The sequence below is a fragment of the Hippichthys cyanospilos genome, chromosome 9 (assembly GCF_059441005.1).
Source record: "Hippichthys cyanospilos isolate Australia breed blue-spotted pipefish chromosome 9, RoL_Hcya_1.0, whole genome shotgun sequence".
Lineage (NCBI taxonomy): Eukaryota > Metazoa > Chordata > Actinopteri > Syngnathiformes > Syngnathidae > Hippichthys > Hippichthys cyanospilos.
Genome location: NC_142377.1, coordinates 14119470 through 14136670, shown reverse-complemented (window position 1 = coordinate 14136670; position 17201 = coordinate 14119470). Strand labels below are relative to the sequence as shown.

General features: G+C 42.0%; 1 protein-coding gene across 5 annotated transcripts in view; it reads right to left on the bottom strand.

Annotated features, from left to right (window-relative positions):
• Positions 1-17201, bottom strand: part of foxp4 (forkhead box P4) — a 112290-nt gene that overhangs the window by 67173 nt on the left and 27916 nt on the right. For all 5 annotated transcript variants that reach the window (XM_088422964.1, XM_088422965.1, XM_088422966.1 and 2 more), the window contains exon 2: positions 6141-6320. In XM_088422964.1, the coding sequence (XP_088279090.1) occupies positions 6141-6311 (171 nt within the window). In that variant the 5' untranslated portion in view covers positions 6312-6320. The remainder of the gene's footprint in view (positions 1-6140; positions 6321-17201) is intronic.

The window sequence follows — 17201 nt, the reverse complement described above, 5'->3', positions numbered from 1 at the left end:
CCCCAGCCCATGCACAACCGTTAGTGCAGAATTTTGGTAACTTCTAATATAGTGTACAACAATTTAATCAACAAATAAACACAATTCAAAAACTTTTGATTTTGAAACAATAGTTTTATAAATGTCTAAAGGTATTATTTAAAAATAGTTTTGTATGTCATTTCTATCTACAAGACAGAAATTGCATTAAACCATAAAAGTTATGAACCATTTTTTAGATAGCACCAAAATGAGAAAGTAATTACAAGGTCTGCAATCTATCTGAATCTTATCTATATTCCAGTCTCTTTAAGAGAGAAAAAGTCAAAATACAAAAAACATTGTTACTAGCACTTTGGCAACTCTTGGAGGAAGTCGGCGTTCTATAGTGCTCTTTGTAATGTGGTCCATCCAGCAGTGGGTGTTCTGTGATGCTTGGAAACCCAGCTTGACCTCTGGTGACCTCTGAACTATATTGACCTCAATCATAAAGAGGCCAAGCTGGATGGGACCAATGCAACGCTTTTAGGAGGTGACAGCACTCAGAGAGAGGCCCGCCGCTGATTTAGTGGACTGAGCATGACAGTGGGAAACATGGGTGCACATACTGGGTGTTACACTCCCACATACACACACACACACACACACACGCACGCACACACACACAGTGAGGGAAGTGCCACACCATTGTGCAAGGGGACTGCTCATGTAGATGCACAAGCATAATGTGATTAAATGAAATCCCACTGCACTAAGAAATCAGAAGGTGTTGTCAGGAAATGTCTCCCGCTTTCTTTTTAGCTGGCACCTCTATCTCCCGAGCACCCCTGACCTGAACGTGAACTACAGAGGAGAACTGGGGGTCACACAAGACATAAGTGTCCCAGTGACCAGCATTCACCTCCCATTACTTTTGCAAATCGTCCCAGTGCCCATAACCAGCCAATCACAATCGTTCTGGGTCCATTTATTAATCTCTAGCGCACATATGCTTGGTTGCAGTCTCTTCACACTTTCTCCAGGGACCCGTATCATATTATCAGTGTTTGTGTATAACTGTATATCTAAGATCTGTATCAGTTTCCCCCGATCTCCAGTCATCACTGCGGCTACTTAATTACACCCTCCATTAGTTTACATCACCCATGTGCATGTGCATGTGCATGTGCATGTTCTTGTTTGTCTCTTAATCAGGACCAATTTTAGATTGAAGGCATGAGAACAACTACGTATCGGATGACAGAAAATGAAGTTTTAGACTCCAAGTATTGTGAGACTTTGGGAAAAGATTAGTTATAGGTAACCACCAGAGATGGAGCTGTAGAAGGCATTATGAGCAAAGAAAGGCTGTTAGATAGTGTGAGTATGCATATACTTTTCTATTTTGCTGGCCCAAATTGAGTTGGAGGCTCAGAGAAAACATTAATACATTCACAGAACTGACTCATAACCAACTCTACAGCCCATCGCACATCCACGTGACTGAACTATCAAATAGCGAACAGGCTTCTGCAACTACTTTTTTTATAAGTGACCGTTAGCCACCAGGTTTGCTGTGTCGCAGTGAATGTCAAAACATTGCAGGAGTAAATAATGAAAACATGCCATTTAATGTCAAAAAATTGCATTTTCAGGTACACAAGCTAGCTAGCCAGCAAAGTTAGTAAAGTTAATTGGCCAGCTAGCAAACGCAGCTATCAAGCTATTTATCTATGAAAGCTAACAAATGTAATTCACTAACTAGCAAACCGAGCAAAGTTAGCTAGCTGGCAAACCTGGAAAAGTTAGGTAAGGAGATAGATGAGTTTAACAACGTTAAAACATGCAGCGAATAAAAAAATGCCTCGTAATATCACATGAGCATTCAACAAAAATTGTATTTCCAGGTAAAATGAAAGCTAGCTAGTCAGCAAAAACAGCTTGCTTGCTAGCTAGCTTGCAAAGATAGCAAAGGCAGCATGCAAACCTAGCTAGCCAGCTAGATAGATCAATGGATATACAGATTGAGATTTTTATAGAATTAGTAAACGCAGTAGATGATACGATAAAGCTATATACGATGGATGGATGGCAGGATGGATAGCTAGCTAGCGCTAGCTAGCTAGCTAGCTAGCTAGATAGATAGATAGATAGATAGATAGATAGATAGATAGATAGATAGATAGATAGATAGATAGATAGATAGATAGATAGATAGATAGATAGATAGATAGATAGATAGATAGATAGATAGATAGGTAGGTAGGTAGGTAAGTAGATAGATAGATAAAGCTAAGCGTGGAGAGACTCTGCCATAGAGGAGCACGAGGACAGTCAACGTACAGCCAATTGGTACATGTGCTAGGGTCAGTTTAAGAGTTACATTGATTTCCCAGTCAACATTTTACTCTTGCATCCCCTAAAAGTTTGAAGTTGATTCATCTTTGAGCAAGGGTTAAGTGAAGACCCCTAACAGAGATGGTTTAGGGCTACCGAAGGCGTTATGGCAATACAAACATCTGATATGTGTGTGTGAGAGAAGCGCTACACTAAGGATAGAGCACATAAAAAATAGAACATGACAAATGAGAGTATGAATGGAGCGTCCAGACCAATTTGTAAAACTGCTTCTTTTCCTCAAGCAATGTCCCTTTGATAGCCCTGGGGAAGGCCGAGCATGACTACAATGCGCCTCTCACTTTCTATTTGCCTTCAGGAGTAACTTAAGGCCAAGGCAGATGGTGAGAAAAAGAAAGAAAGGGGGAAAAGCCCAAACAGATGAGTGGCACTCTTAAAAGGAAACGGCACCTTTTTGTCGCCATCTCTCTCTTTCCTCTCCCCTCTTTTGCTGTCATCACCAGCTGCTACTACTACCGTGGCGGCTGGAACACCAGAAGCCATTAATTGATGGCGAGGGAAAAAGAGAAGACAGCGATGTAGTAGTTGAACTACAAAAATGGGAGGGAGGCGGATGAGAGATGTAAGGAAAAGGAAAGCAGTGAAGACACCTGGTTCTCGTCAGAACACACATACCGTTTCGAGGTATGCGAGGATTTATCCCGCTTACATTTCTCCTTGGCTATGCATCATCGCATGTCTACACCCGTGCGCCTCAACAAAGTGCAACACACTCTCACTTTTCCACCTCTCCTTTCCCTCGCCGTGTAACGGCGCTCTTTGTTCTGGTGGCCTCCCTCCTCCCGCTCCACGACATGATGGGGCAGAACTAGTTTTTTGCCCCCCTCTTCCCTTTCTATCCGCTGCGCTGTTCTTTCTGGGGAGGCAGACAGGCCGCATTCCACAGGGGGGCCCAGGCGCCCTTTTTCTGACACGTCTCAACGCTACACTCCTCCCTCATCCCTCTCTCTATCCCTTCACTTCAGCCCCAACAGTGACCACCGCCGTGTTTCCCTTTTGCTTCGCCTTTCAATTTCAAACGTTCGCAGCTGTTTGAGCAACGTCTTTGACCTCTCCCTAGTGCCATCCTCAACATTCTCCAGGACACAGCATTAGGTACCACCGCACAATTCAATTGGGAGTGATGGATTCGGACTGTCATTTAAAAAAGTTTGGCTTCACAAACGGCTTCACGTACGTACAGTATAATGGGGGTATTAGTACCCTGGGGGTATGTAAAGGTGCCACAAGGGGTATGAGAGATTTTTACAGGGTTTCACGATGTAGCAAAAACTATAATTACTATACTGTTCACAGCAAAAATAATTTAAAGCTTACTATTGCTGTGAACACTATAGCTTTTTTTCATATTATGAGAAAATTAATTGGAATATGAGGAAGCCTTTTGCTAAATTGTGTTATAGTGACTCCTTTGCAAAACTTAAGCCTTTTGTTAAGTTTTATACGGCTACACATTGTCATTAGTGGCACATTTCGAAAACGGGCGATGCTACACGGGCTGGAGCTGCTGTATAAGATATAGCTAGCGATACCGCTACAATTGTAAATAAATCATATATATTAATGTTTGACTCTGTTTTAAGACATTGTTTTCATTCAAAAATGATTTTCACTGTTAGGGGAGCAGTTGACTGGAAAAAAAATCACAAGGGCTACATCAAAAAAAAGGCTGAGAAGAATTAGTATTGCTGTAGCAATGTAAATAACTTACTGACAGTGTCACCTAATCACTTAATCCTTCACTATACCTTGTATTGTGGTTAGACTTAGCAAAATTTGTGTGATTCAAATGTAATTATGCAGCTAAAATAAAAATTAAAAAATCCCATTACTACAAAAACAAGATGCTTTCCTGTTTTCAGTCTGTTTACACTTATTCCAATTAGTAATTTGTTTAATATGACAAATTCACAAGACCACATTACTAATATTGGACTGTGAGACTTTTGTAGGTGGAGATCAAATCTGGAGGAAAGGTTGTGCTTGTCTTTCACGGTCTACTGTGGACTGAAGCAAAAAAGAGCTTCAGTGAGAGGAAGAGAAAAAGATGGAACGCGAGAAGGAGGCATGTTTGTGGTTGGTAACCCGCTCAAGAGAGGAAATACCAGCATATACACACACACACACACAGGTGCAAAAACATCGAGAGCAAAGACCCGTCCCAGAGAAGAAAGACTGGCTTTGTGTGTGCCACAGGTTGGGTGTTTATGCATGTGCATTAGTGCAGAACTGCATGTGTGTCTGCGTGTCCTTGGATGAAGGTTGCTGAGGAAGCAGGCTGAGGAAGCAGGCTGAGGATGCAGTCAGGGGAGGGGGGCCAAAACTGGAAGTGAAGGGCCTTGAGTGTTCAGAAAAAGACCTGAGGCTTCATCATAATAATTACGAAAATTATTTTAGCAAGCAGCAGTTTCCTCATCTCGAACTTCAGCGGTTGCCATGTTGGAACCAAAACCTAACACAAACTTCCTCTAGTATGTAATGTGGACAACCTATGCCCACACTAATAGAAATGCCCAGACAGTAAAGTTTTAAGACCATAGGTTGATAGACCTAGAAAGATCTTACAAACACTGCAGTGAGCGTAAAGGTTAAAAAAAATGGCTAGCTAAAAGCTGGAAATTCGCTAAAAGCTAACTTCATTTGAAACTAGCAAATTTAGTTTGCTAGTTTATTCTCACAATCATTAGCATTGTTGTAGGTATTGTTAGCTGCAGCCGCGTCTTGGTACTTTGCATTTATGCTGTATACTAAACTTGAGCAGCTTCTGTGATAAGAAATGCTCCTTCTTATAATGAATATCACACTACCTTCATATAAGGTTGCCGGTGAAGCTTTTTAGTTAAATATGAGTTAAAGTTAAATTCGCCACTCATTGGCCCAACAACTTTCACAACTCCCTTCTGAATTTGCCATCTCTTAACAAGAGCCTATCAGGTTAGGCCAAACTTTTGACAGCAAATCAAGTGTCTGCTTCAGGTTGTGATTGAGTTTCCAAGCCTAGACTCAAATTAGCATACAGAAAACCTAAAGTTAGAGTTTAAAATGAGATTAACGGGTTAATTCACAAACAATGTTTTAACTGAGTGTAGTTAACTGATCTCAAGGAATGTTATTTTGACATCATCAATCAAAACAAAGTTAAAAATTGAGTTGCTTTGATACAAATCAACCCAGTTATATGTGTGTGTGTTGAAAAAAAAAAAAGAAAGTTACTAAAGTAAACGTAATGGCGCGAATGAATGGCATTGCTACCCACCTCTGCAGTGACTGTGTTGTATATATTGGTGGGCTTCTGGGCGGGATGAGGGGAGTCTGACGCACCAAAGGCAAAATAAACAACCTAACTGGAGACGCTTCATGCGGATGTGTCATACACACAAACACTGACAAACACTGGCGTGCATGAAGGACAAAATCAAACAAACGAACACTGTACGCTGACACACGACTATTGTGCGCTTGTGTGTTTGTATTGCGCTGCGAGATTCTCAAGGCTGAAAATAATGTCTCCTTTAACCTTTTTGGGGCTCAGATGTTCGATATGTCTTCAGTGGGAAATCATGAAGAATGGAGAGTATGAGCTGATTAAAAGGCAGACAAGCCAGTTTGTCAAAAGTTGCCGCATTATATAACAGCCTGGTGCGTACATGCTGTTCTACTGTACACAACATACTGTACATACGGTACGTTGCAAAAGTGGGATGGCCTTCACCTTGACGATCACGATTAGACAGATGTATAAGAGAACGTACACAGGCACGCACCTGTTGCTGTTGCAGGTGCAGTAGATCGACCGGGCTGATCTCTCCATTTGCGTCCCCGTTGGACCCGCCTTCTCTCCCTCCTCCTCCGTCTGATTGGCTGCTGAGGCTGCTGACTCCGTTCTGGCCGGACGGTGTGGTTCGAATGGTCTCAGAGGCTGATTCCACCATCATCACTGGCACCTGACGGGAGACACACAGGACAAGAATGAACAAAAGCAAACTGGGCACTTTTAAACAGAAATCCTGCTCCTATCTGAGAGAGTAAACAAGTCTGCAAGCAAAAGCAAACACATGCCGAGATAGAGAAGTGAATTGTGTGTGCTCGTGTGCGTGCGCGTGCATTTTGTAGGGAAAAAAAAAAAGGGGGGCTTTTGGTCATGAACCACCCACGCGCAAGTGGCCACAAAGCGACACCTGAGGCAGACTTTTTGTCTGCATGTAGATGTGAGCGTCTGGGAGCGTACGCGTGGATTAGGATCAGACAGGCAGCAAATCTAAACTGACAAGGCTGCTAATACCCTGCGATATAGTTAAATAAAACACGCATTTCTCCAATAATCAGAGGTGGCATGTGTGCGCTGTGTAGAAGCCATGAGCAGGTTGGTCTTTGACAACGCTTGTTTGAAGCACCTTCATAGGACCTCTCTAATTAGAGCGCCCTCCTTCCACAAAACTAGACAAAACGCGCCGTTCCTGGATGTGTTGTTGTTTTTTTGAGAAACAACGCCTGGCAAACACACAGGCACATTTGCCATCGTTAGGGAGCGCGAGCGTGGGAGTGCCGAGACGCGCGCGCACACACGCACACGAGTACGCCGTGTAGAGCTCACAGAACGCGGCTAATACAAAACAAAACAAACCTTCATGCAAGCACGCAAGCTGCGAACTCCTAATGACAAGCTCAATCTCGCCTTTCTGCCGTTTGCAGTTTGAGAAATTAACACACAGCAACCAAAACTTCTGATGCGCCCGTTTTTGCCGCAAAGTGGGGACACAAAATGCCATTGAGATGTTCTATCCACCAGCTCTGTGGGACAATGTGTGCAAAACTAACCCCTCTGTGGAAATAATAAAAGACATTTCATCACAGATTCCAACTTTTCTTTGCCTCTGAGGCAACGTGTGCGTGTGTGTATGTCTGCGCACATTTTCAATGTGAAAGTGTGACAGCAGGTGAGTTTGGGATAGAACACAAGCGGCCCCATTAATGGGATGTTGCCAGATGCTTGCTGGGGGACAGAGGCCTAAACATGTTATTGTGCAGGTGGAAAAGATGCAAGTTAAAAGGGCCGAGAATGCCACATAAACGGTTTCTGCTTTTATTATTTTGTGGTTCTGGCGCATATCATACACACAGTGGATACAGAATGTACTTAAGCGACGTCACATCCCAGAAATATAATTTGCTGATAAACGGCATAACTGGGATGCCATTATATCAAACAAGACACCAACTCCAACTCACCACAAGAATAAATGACAACTGTGGGTTTTTTGATAAATAGTTCAAACTCACTTTTGAGCCTTGGAAACAGCTCAGTAGACTTTTGTGGTGACATTAATGCCGCTTAACAACTACAACATCTGTAGAGGAAAAATCTCCAAATTGAAGGCTCGATTACGGACGGATTGTGCAACCGCAAGATGAAGTCACCAGTCACGGTTTAATAGAAAATTGATCAATGCCAGCTAAATGTGTGGAATCCTACTGTACTATTCCAATTGTCCATCCTCAGTAGCTAATTTGGTTTACAGACCTTATACGACCGTATTAATGCTGTTTTCACACAGTAGTGTCGCGAGCAAATGTTCAAGTTTTCAATATTGTGACTAATAAGATTGAGATAATGTCACACACAAGGATAACTCATTCCTCATTCCAAGGCAGCAAGACCCTGATTGAGGAAATGTTTCCATGAGGAAATGTAATACTAAATATTGCAGTACATTATATTTAAATATATTTGAATGTACAGTATCTGTCAACTAAATGATTAATAACAATAAAATGCAAAAAAACACAGATTGCTAGCTTAAACTGTATCGGCATAATGCGCAGGTCAACACTTTGCGACTTTATGGGGGAAAAAATTGTTGCACTTTGCCTATACGCACATTTGGACACGTTTGCCGGTCAAAAATGTTTACTCCATATTGGCAGCTCCTAGCTTCCGTAGATCTAATCGAAAACATCTAATTGAAAAGTTACTGAAGTAAAAAAAAAACAAAAAACGTTCATAAATGTTGCGGTTCATAAGTACAAGCCGCTAACAGTCCGGTCAAGAATTCTTCCTTAATAAGCAGTCACTTGAAAAGCATAAATCAAGACCGCAGTACTTTTTAACATCCTCCCCCCTCGCTCCTGGCACCCATCCCCGCCTGGGAGGTTAAGACCGAGAAGTAGAGCGTTATTGTGACATTTAAAGCTAGTCACTTGATCTCCAACCTCACTCCCCTACCCAACCATCTCTCCCGCCTCCACGCGGACCCGTTAGGTCAAACTGCTCCCCTGGGTAATATTATGAAGCCACGCATAGTGCAGAGTGATCAACAGATCCACTGACTTTGCGGCGCTACAAACTCTCGGCGTCATCATAAGTCTCAGTGAGCATGAATCACCGGCCGCCTATTGAGCCCGCACCGTGCTGTAATGTACTGCGCGCCCATCTGCCGCTGGCGCTTCCTCATTGACCTTATTAGCAATATGCTTGTGGAGATAGAGCTCGCAGGTGGACAGGGACCTAATGGGGAAGTGAGCACATAACCTGTCTTTCACACACACAAGTCGTCAATGCGCTCTGGCGCTGCAAAGGGTGTGTGCTCTGTCATATCCTGTTAATGGGTGTATATAAGCTGGTGTAATGGAGGTCGGGGAAAAGGCAGGGGCATAAATCTCGCCTGAAGTCTTTGATTAGGCCTATGATGCATGCGCACACACATAGCTCTAGGTTAAAGTGTTTCTGGCAGCGGCTGGTGAAAAGGCCTGCCTGGACGCGCTTAGCGCGCCCGGTCTGTGCGTCGTCGTCTTCAACGCGCTACGAGATCCGACCCCCTCCAGCTGAACCTCTGACCCGAGAGGTGTGTGCGCGGAAGAGACATTCCCAACGTAGCTCAAGGGGATGAAGCAAGGTTGAGCAGACAGATAGGGGGGGGGAAAAAAGCTCATTGGGATTGAGAAGACAGAAAATAGGACTCAACATGTTGCTGATGGCACCTACCTTTGTACTGTAATAGATTAGCTCACAGCCAGGTTGCATACGTGTACATGTATGTGACTGCTGTGATTGATGAGAACGGTCCTGTTTTGACATGTAGCTTGTTCAGATGTTCACGAAAAGATTGCCCTCATAATCAGCCAAACTCTTGACTGTTCCTTCATACTGCTCGGGGGGGGGGGGGGGGGGGGGTAGTTCAAACAACTTCAATGCCCGGCGAGCGGCATCGCTCTGTGGCTTTGTTAGCCGGATCGGCTCTGTCAGATTCCTCCTGGTCAGCGCTCATCACCAGTCCTGAACCGAGTTCACTCCGAGTGTACGCGTGTGCGAGGCGGCGAGCGAGTTGTGTACAGTGTGTATTTATGTGCGCATCTGTGTTTACAGCAGCTTAGTGAGATAATAAGTCTTTATCATGTTATGCCTCATGTGGGAATATTTCCAGCGGTCCCAGAACGCCTGTTCTGTTTCCTCCGCCTTGCATCAGCTCACAGGAACGCTGCTTATTAGGCAAAGAAGTGAGGGAATAAGAGTGGGAGGGAGAGAGGAGGAGGAGGGGGAAAATGTCTGTACCAGTATGTGCACTCCATCCAATCTACTTTCATCCTACTCTTGAATCATTTGTCTTTCCCTGCCTGTGGTTGCGCCTGGGTAACTAGTGGCGGGCTCAACCCTGGAAAACATTAAAGTTCTCCCCCTGAAATAGAATCCATATAGGTTACGGCTATGATCTTTCATTGTTCAATTCATATTTTTGAGCGAGGACGACAAGAAATGTGTGAAAATTGGAGTACGTGTTGACATTGAATGCATTGCATATTTCCTCTTCCTGACAGGTGCTTCTTTATTGCATCCTGCTTGCTGTCAGTGTCCACTAAAATCTTCCCCGAAAGACAAATTCAGAGTTTCTCCTCTTGAAAATCCCAACTCGGTATTTTCCTGAACTCCATCATCATTTAGAGATGTTTTACACACCCTGGTCTCACACCAGCTCAACTAAATAAACCATGACACCCCACCCCCTCCCCTCAAGGCATTCCGCTGCCTCCCCAATCCCCAGAACAAACTCACCAATCAAGTCAGGGCCCTCAGGCTGCCATTGATACCACGCGTGACACGCAACATGCCGGTTTGCTATCGACCCCACGGGCTAAAAAGAAGTCTGCGGGATCAAGGGCATTTTCCATTCGCGCGCCAGTACTATGGAATGCCCTACCTATGGAAGTTCGCGCAGCCACCTCGGTAGAAATCTTTAAATCCCGACTAAAAACACATCTATACTCAAAAGCATTTAGTTAAATTAGCCTGTCTGCAGCCTTCTTCTTTTTCTTCTTTTTTCCTGCCCCCCTCTTCCGGCCGGGAGAGGGGGCTAGCGAGATGGTGAGGGTTGACTTGACCGCCTCCATTGGGTCCTGCGCTGGTCGACCATCACGGGTTAGGAGTCTAGCCGTCTGCGGTCCACCTGGCTGGAATGCGGGATGGTTCCTGCCCAATGGCTTTGCCTGCTGTCAAGACATCACTGCACTATATAGCACAATATGTTTTCTGTAATTTATATTGTTTCTGTGTTCGGTACATGCAGCATCCACTTCAACCTGTGGGCCTGGAAGGGGGCTCCTCCCACCTGTGGTCCCTTCTGGAGGTTTCTGATTTTCCCCAAATTGGGGTTTTTGAGTTTTTCCTTCCCCTTCTGGGAGCTTTGACAGGGGATGCTGTTGTGTACCTTACATTGAAAAGATGTCTCTGTATGACCTCTTTTCATTCTGTGAAGCCCTTTGAGACTTCGGTGATTTAGGGCTATATAAATAAAATTTGATTGATGATTGATTGATTGAACATGAAAGACAGATAGCAAACACTGAACTTATTGACTGAAAAGATTTTTGAGTACATTTCTATTTGTGTAAAAGCGGCAATGAACGTCAAACGAACAATACTTGTTTTGCATAAGCCTAGTTTCAGGGTTCAAGATAGAGCTCCGGGATTGTGTGTCCTGCTCCTCAAAGGCATTTTATTATTTCAACAATGCCTGTAAAGTACAATATATGACTTGAAAAACAGGCAATTATAGTTCAGTGTCTTATTACAATATTGTGAGTTGTATTAAACAAAATTGAAAAGGGTGTCAAAAATGAATATTATTTTTAACTAAAAACCACAAAATGTGTGTTACAATTTGCTTCTAGTAAAAATAGAAAATAAAAAATGATAATTAAGCAACTGAAAGCAATATATTTTATCATTTGTTTGCGGAAAAAATGGACATTCTTTATATAACTAATATGCCCTCTTAACACCATTTGGGCTAAAAAAAAAAAAGAATCCAATCATAGGAAAAAAACAAAAAAAAAATTACCAACCAATATTTAAGTGAGTTTTGGTTGACAACCAAATATTTCTTTTAAAAAAAGGGGTAAAAATATACAGTAATTATTTTATTTAATTAATTCAATTGGACCATGGAACGATAAAAAAAGTATATTCAAATTCACACAGCTCTAAATTCACTGACTTAGACCACACTACCTATGTGATATCTACGCATATCTGCCGTAGCATTTCCGGACTTACTATTGGTCATATTATAAGGCGCGATGAGGTCCTGAAGCAAGCAATAACGCTACCCTCTCAAACACAGAGCAGCATATCATCAGTTTCTTCCTCTGCAGCTGGTCTTGAACACAAATTATGCAAGCTTGAGGCAAGTAAACTTCAAACGCGCGCTATAGCTAACAGGCTAACGGCGATGCTCCGGGCCACTCTGGCTGCCTGCCAGTGCTAACAGGTTGGCTAACTTGGCTAAGAGCTAAGACTGGATGTCTGCGGTTGCCCTGGCCCCGCTCCAGTGCTAACAGGTGAACACTGTGATCCCACGTCACATGTGGGCCAAGATCTGCTAGCGAGCAGGCTTGAAAAAGCCTCGTCAGGAATGAGAGAAGCTAGCCTGGACTTTAGACCGACCTCAGGTGTTCGCCCAACAAGCTGTTGTGAAAACATGAGAGGGATGAAGACAAATGAATCCGACGGGCTTTTATCTGTACGTTTGTGTGAACGACTGCATATGTGTGCACGCGGCTCCGTGGCGTATTTTTGCGAAGACAAAGTCCTTGTTTACAGAGCCCATAAAGATTAGCCTCCCTCGGTCAGGTGGGTTCTGGAGCCATAGGTAAACATGAAGAGCATTCCGCACCCATGAGATCGCTCGGCGTGTGTGTGTATGTTTGTGTGACCGGGGCAAACATACACTCTTGGGCCCTTCCTTCAGAGAGCAGTAAGTGATTTACCAGCTTGCCGGCCACTGTAGGTTTAAAACAGTGAATGCAGACACAAAGGTACACACCAATATTTGTAAAAGGAGCAAACTTCACGCACACCTAATTTATCGGCGCCTAAAAAACACCGCTTGCGCATTCCGAAAGAGGTCAGGTTGACGTGTAAGTGATCATGAGGATGAGAATGGAAAAACATAAAAAGAATGTTCCCCTTTATCTCGCCACTTGGTCAGGAGAGGTAAATGGAGGTCAGGTTCATGCTCAGGGTGGTGGAAGAAAGGTGAAGCCGCGGAGGAATGAGGGGCTGAGAAAAAGGCAACGTGCCTTTATTTGGATGTGAAAGCAGCCGAGCAATTAGCAGCCGTGTCCTGAGAGAGCGCTTTATTAGGATGACCTTCAACTGTGATGGAGGGGAGGCGGGGAAGGGAGAGACAGAGAGAGCGAACGGGGAGATGTTGGCTGATGAAGACAAGTTCTGATGAAACTGTGTCGCTCAGGAATAAAAGCTGTAATGGTGCTGTGTGTATTTATTCTACAAATAAAACGACGAGAGAGTTGGTTATGTCTCTAAACAGCAGGACTCGGCATGCATCGTTTGAGCATTTAAAAAATGATGTTGATTTTTGATGGATAGTCAAATAATTGTGACAACAAGGTATGCGCTATTTGGCTGCAACTAGCAGGTAGCAAGTTAGCAATGTGCTTATGCAAAACACAAGGCTACTGAGACACAGCTTTTTCATTTGTGTTTAATTGTAGTTGACATTTGTTTTTGGTCCATATCTTATGACAAGCGACCCTATTAAGTTCCATTGTGCTCAGTCGAGGACATCCAGTCCTTTCTAATGACGTTCCATATGATTGGTAGGGATGCAACTGACCTTCCTGTCTAGCTGAGACAAAATGGACCCAACAGTGGACTAAATGACTAATAAGTTCGATCTTAGGCGGGTATGGCTGCAACTAACGATTATCTTAACTTTTAATGCCAGCTGTTTAAAAAAAAAAAATCCCATTATCGAATGTTCGTAGAATTTATTGTTCAATCGATTATTTCGTTGATTGATTGAATAATTGCATGGAATTTTACTATGCATTTATATATTTTTGTTTTCCTGATTTAGAGTTTATTTACCAAACGTTGTCATTTATTTTTAGCTTATCGGTAGGGGTCCCGTTGACGTCCTTTCATGCCAGACACTTAAAGTGTCAGTGCTCGAATAATTTGTTGATTACTTTGTCAATCAAATAAAAACGTTTCAAATTGACTGTGCAGTAACAAAAATGAAACAAAGATTCTGGGACTGGTTGTGTCCACGTGAGGACACAAAATAAAAGTAAACAGGAGTTCAAAACAACTTCTCGTGCCTTAATCTTTGTCGACTTATTGTTTTATATATTTTAAAACCAGGGTATCATCGATGCTCTGCAGTCCATCATTTATTTTGCAAAACTTCAAAGATTAAAAAAAGATTTCTTGCCAGAGTTATCCAACTGAATAAAGGCCCACTCAAATTAGGTATAAAAATCTATGTCGTTCCGTGAAAGCACTAAATTGTAGAAGAAATAAAAAGAAGAACTTTATTTGCCAAAGAGCTACATTCCCTGCCTTTAGGTGACACAATTTATGATCGGAATTTGCATTCCAAGGACGATGAGTTGGGCAGATTTAATATTACCTGGGAATGGGCGATGGCACTCATAAAGTGTTACAAAGGATTTAAAACAGTGCGGTTTATATAAATAAATAAATATCAAAGTGGACATAATATAATATTAAACACGGGCTTTCAAGTCGGAGCACTTTGCATTTCTGAGTTAATTAATAGATTGGATCAGAGCAAGTTTAATCAAATATAATTGAATAAGAGCACAGTAAAAACAGGCCAGACGTTAAAAGGAGACATGGCGAGGAAATGATAGCATGTCCACTTTTCAAATTAATTGAATTTCAGTACTTTTGAACTTGGTCCAAGCTGAGGTAATTAATTTACATGCTATCCAAAAGTACTAAAAAAAAAAAAAAAAAAAAAAATGATGATATCCCACAGTGTGCACAAATAACACCCTCAGACAAGCATGAAAAGTAAAAAAATCAACACCAGTGGAGGACTCTTCAATATAACTGTTAGTTTTCGGTTCCTCTTGCTCTTTTCATTGCACTTTTTTTGTCTCACATTGCACATATTATGCTGCCTTATATTATAACATGAATAATTTCTAAGCCGTTTCTCATTGCATTTAAAAAAATGACTTCTTTATAATTTATCACAGAAAAAAAACTTCGTTATACAGTGACAAGCATTCTAATTAATAAAAGTAGAAGGACCACAGAGTAGTCATACTAATTTGGAACATACTAATATTATAAGAATAATTTATGGCACAGTATAAATAAATTAATAGAGTAATTCGTTTGAAATAGAGATGCCTTCCATTTAATTTTAGACAAAAAAATAATGTCTGCCTCTCAGACAAGGACATTAATAAGTGCTCCATCACCAGAACAGAAAAGGAAGCGACAAACTAAACATGCACTGCTCACTTTTAAAACACATCAATATTTCAGCGCCTTCATAAAAATTTGATGAGCAACACTTGTATTTCTTGCCTTGTTATTTTCATCTGCTGTTTTGGGACTTTTATGTGCAGCATGTGCAAGCGGCATTATGTTGTTTTTTTTTTTTTTACTTTTCCTTGAGACCTTTTATTCTAAAAAAAGAGACAGCTGTATAGGAGAATATAAAAAATGTGAAAAAAGGAGAACGGGAGGCAGAAGTGGACTAGGTCATTACCATCGTTATTACTCCTCATTAAAATACACCAATCACAAAGACATTTTTCTGCGTGAGAGCACAAGTGACCAGGCACATGCATGCTTTCGGTATTCCTGATGTGCACATGCGCGTCAATGTCCAAAAGTGACAAAAAGGAACAATATAATTGGAGAAATGTACGCAGTAATAATAGGTATTCAGAAAATGATAATTCATATTAAACAGGGTGCACAAAGTCAGCCTCATTTGCATGTTTTAGATTATATGCATTTCAAAAGTAATTTCCGCGGGGCATATGAATGACATTAATTCCCGGGCGGGTTCTGCTATAGACCTCAAACTATCAAACACTCAAACATTTAACAGATGAAAAAAAAATGAGGGAGCTAGGCGAGGGGACGTTTCAAGGTTAAAGTGATTTATTTTATTTTATTTTCCAAACTTTGGGCTGACTTTATTTCAAGTTGGTCCACTGCTAATTTGGAGAGTTTGTCTGTTTGTTCAGTTGTACAGTACGCATGAGTGTGCTTTCCGGTACCAGTCTGAGAAAGTCACTTCTCTTCCTATTCAGCGGCGTTTCCTCAGCCTGAATAGCCGTGACTCACACTGAGTCATGTGCCTGTGCCGGCTCCGCGGCCAGACAAGCAAAATCCAGCAAAGACGAGACTCCGGTCGCCCACCAGCAGTGACCCGAAGAGAGCGCGGGGAAAGGAAAAGTGATGAAAAAGGATGTGGCCAGCGAGGGGAGGGGGAAGATTGGGGAAGAGCGGGAAGAGCGGCAGACAGAGGGTTCCCTCTCCTTCTCGCCTGCCCGGCCCGAGAAGAAGACCCCGGGGCAGGAAACGGGCTGGATGAATGGATGATTCCAGCGGAAAACTCTGGATGCCACGGGCAGCATTCTTGTTTTATTAGCGAATCTGGTCTGAAGCCACGTTATAGCACTAGCTGGATACATGCGTTCATCACTTGCGGGTCCAGCCAATGAAAGTGGAGAACTTTTGTTTGTCACTTGTCTTTGTCTGTAAACAGAGCGGCTGCTGCGAATCGCTTAGCATGTCATTATCCCATTAAGAATTGATGCTTTCTGTACAAACGGCTTCAAACTGGTTTGTTTGTTTGCCGGTGTGTGATGCTCTACAAGCAAACGCAAAGCACACACATGCTCAAATTCACAAATGTGTGTCCAAGCAAATAAAAAAAAAAGGAAACAAAATAACGAACTATCTGGTGGAGTGTGTTAGATATCCAGTAAAACAATGACTGCCTATATTTTGCCCTCTCGACCAAGGATGAATAAAGTATATATTATTGTAAAAAATCTATCCATGGTCTTAGGTGTGTTGAAAGGGAAGCCACATCAAAATTTTCTAGACAACATGCTCTATATCAGTGGTTCTCAACCTATTTTCAGCGATGCACACCCTGTGAAGTATTTTTTCATACCCCTTAACCAGTGCAAAGCATTTTGGGCTTGAAAAAAAGACTTATAAAATGCCATTACTGTTTGATTTATTAAACATTAGAACCAACTTCATTGGTACTGGTCCAGAGAAAAAAAAGTGTCCTGTTTTGGATCATACAAGATATCTGTTATCAAAAAGAAATAACATTATAAATAAATATTTGTCCACGGAATAGTATTAAACATATACTGTCCTTTTGGGATTACAGTTGAGATCAGCTCACAAAAAATGAGTTAATAACTTAATTTCTGATCAATAAATACACAAAAAATAATAAACATATAATATGGAATAATTATGAATAAATATTTCTCCAGAGAAAAATATTCAACCTAAA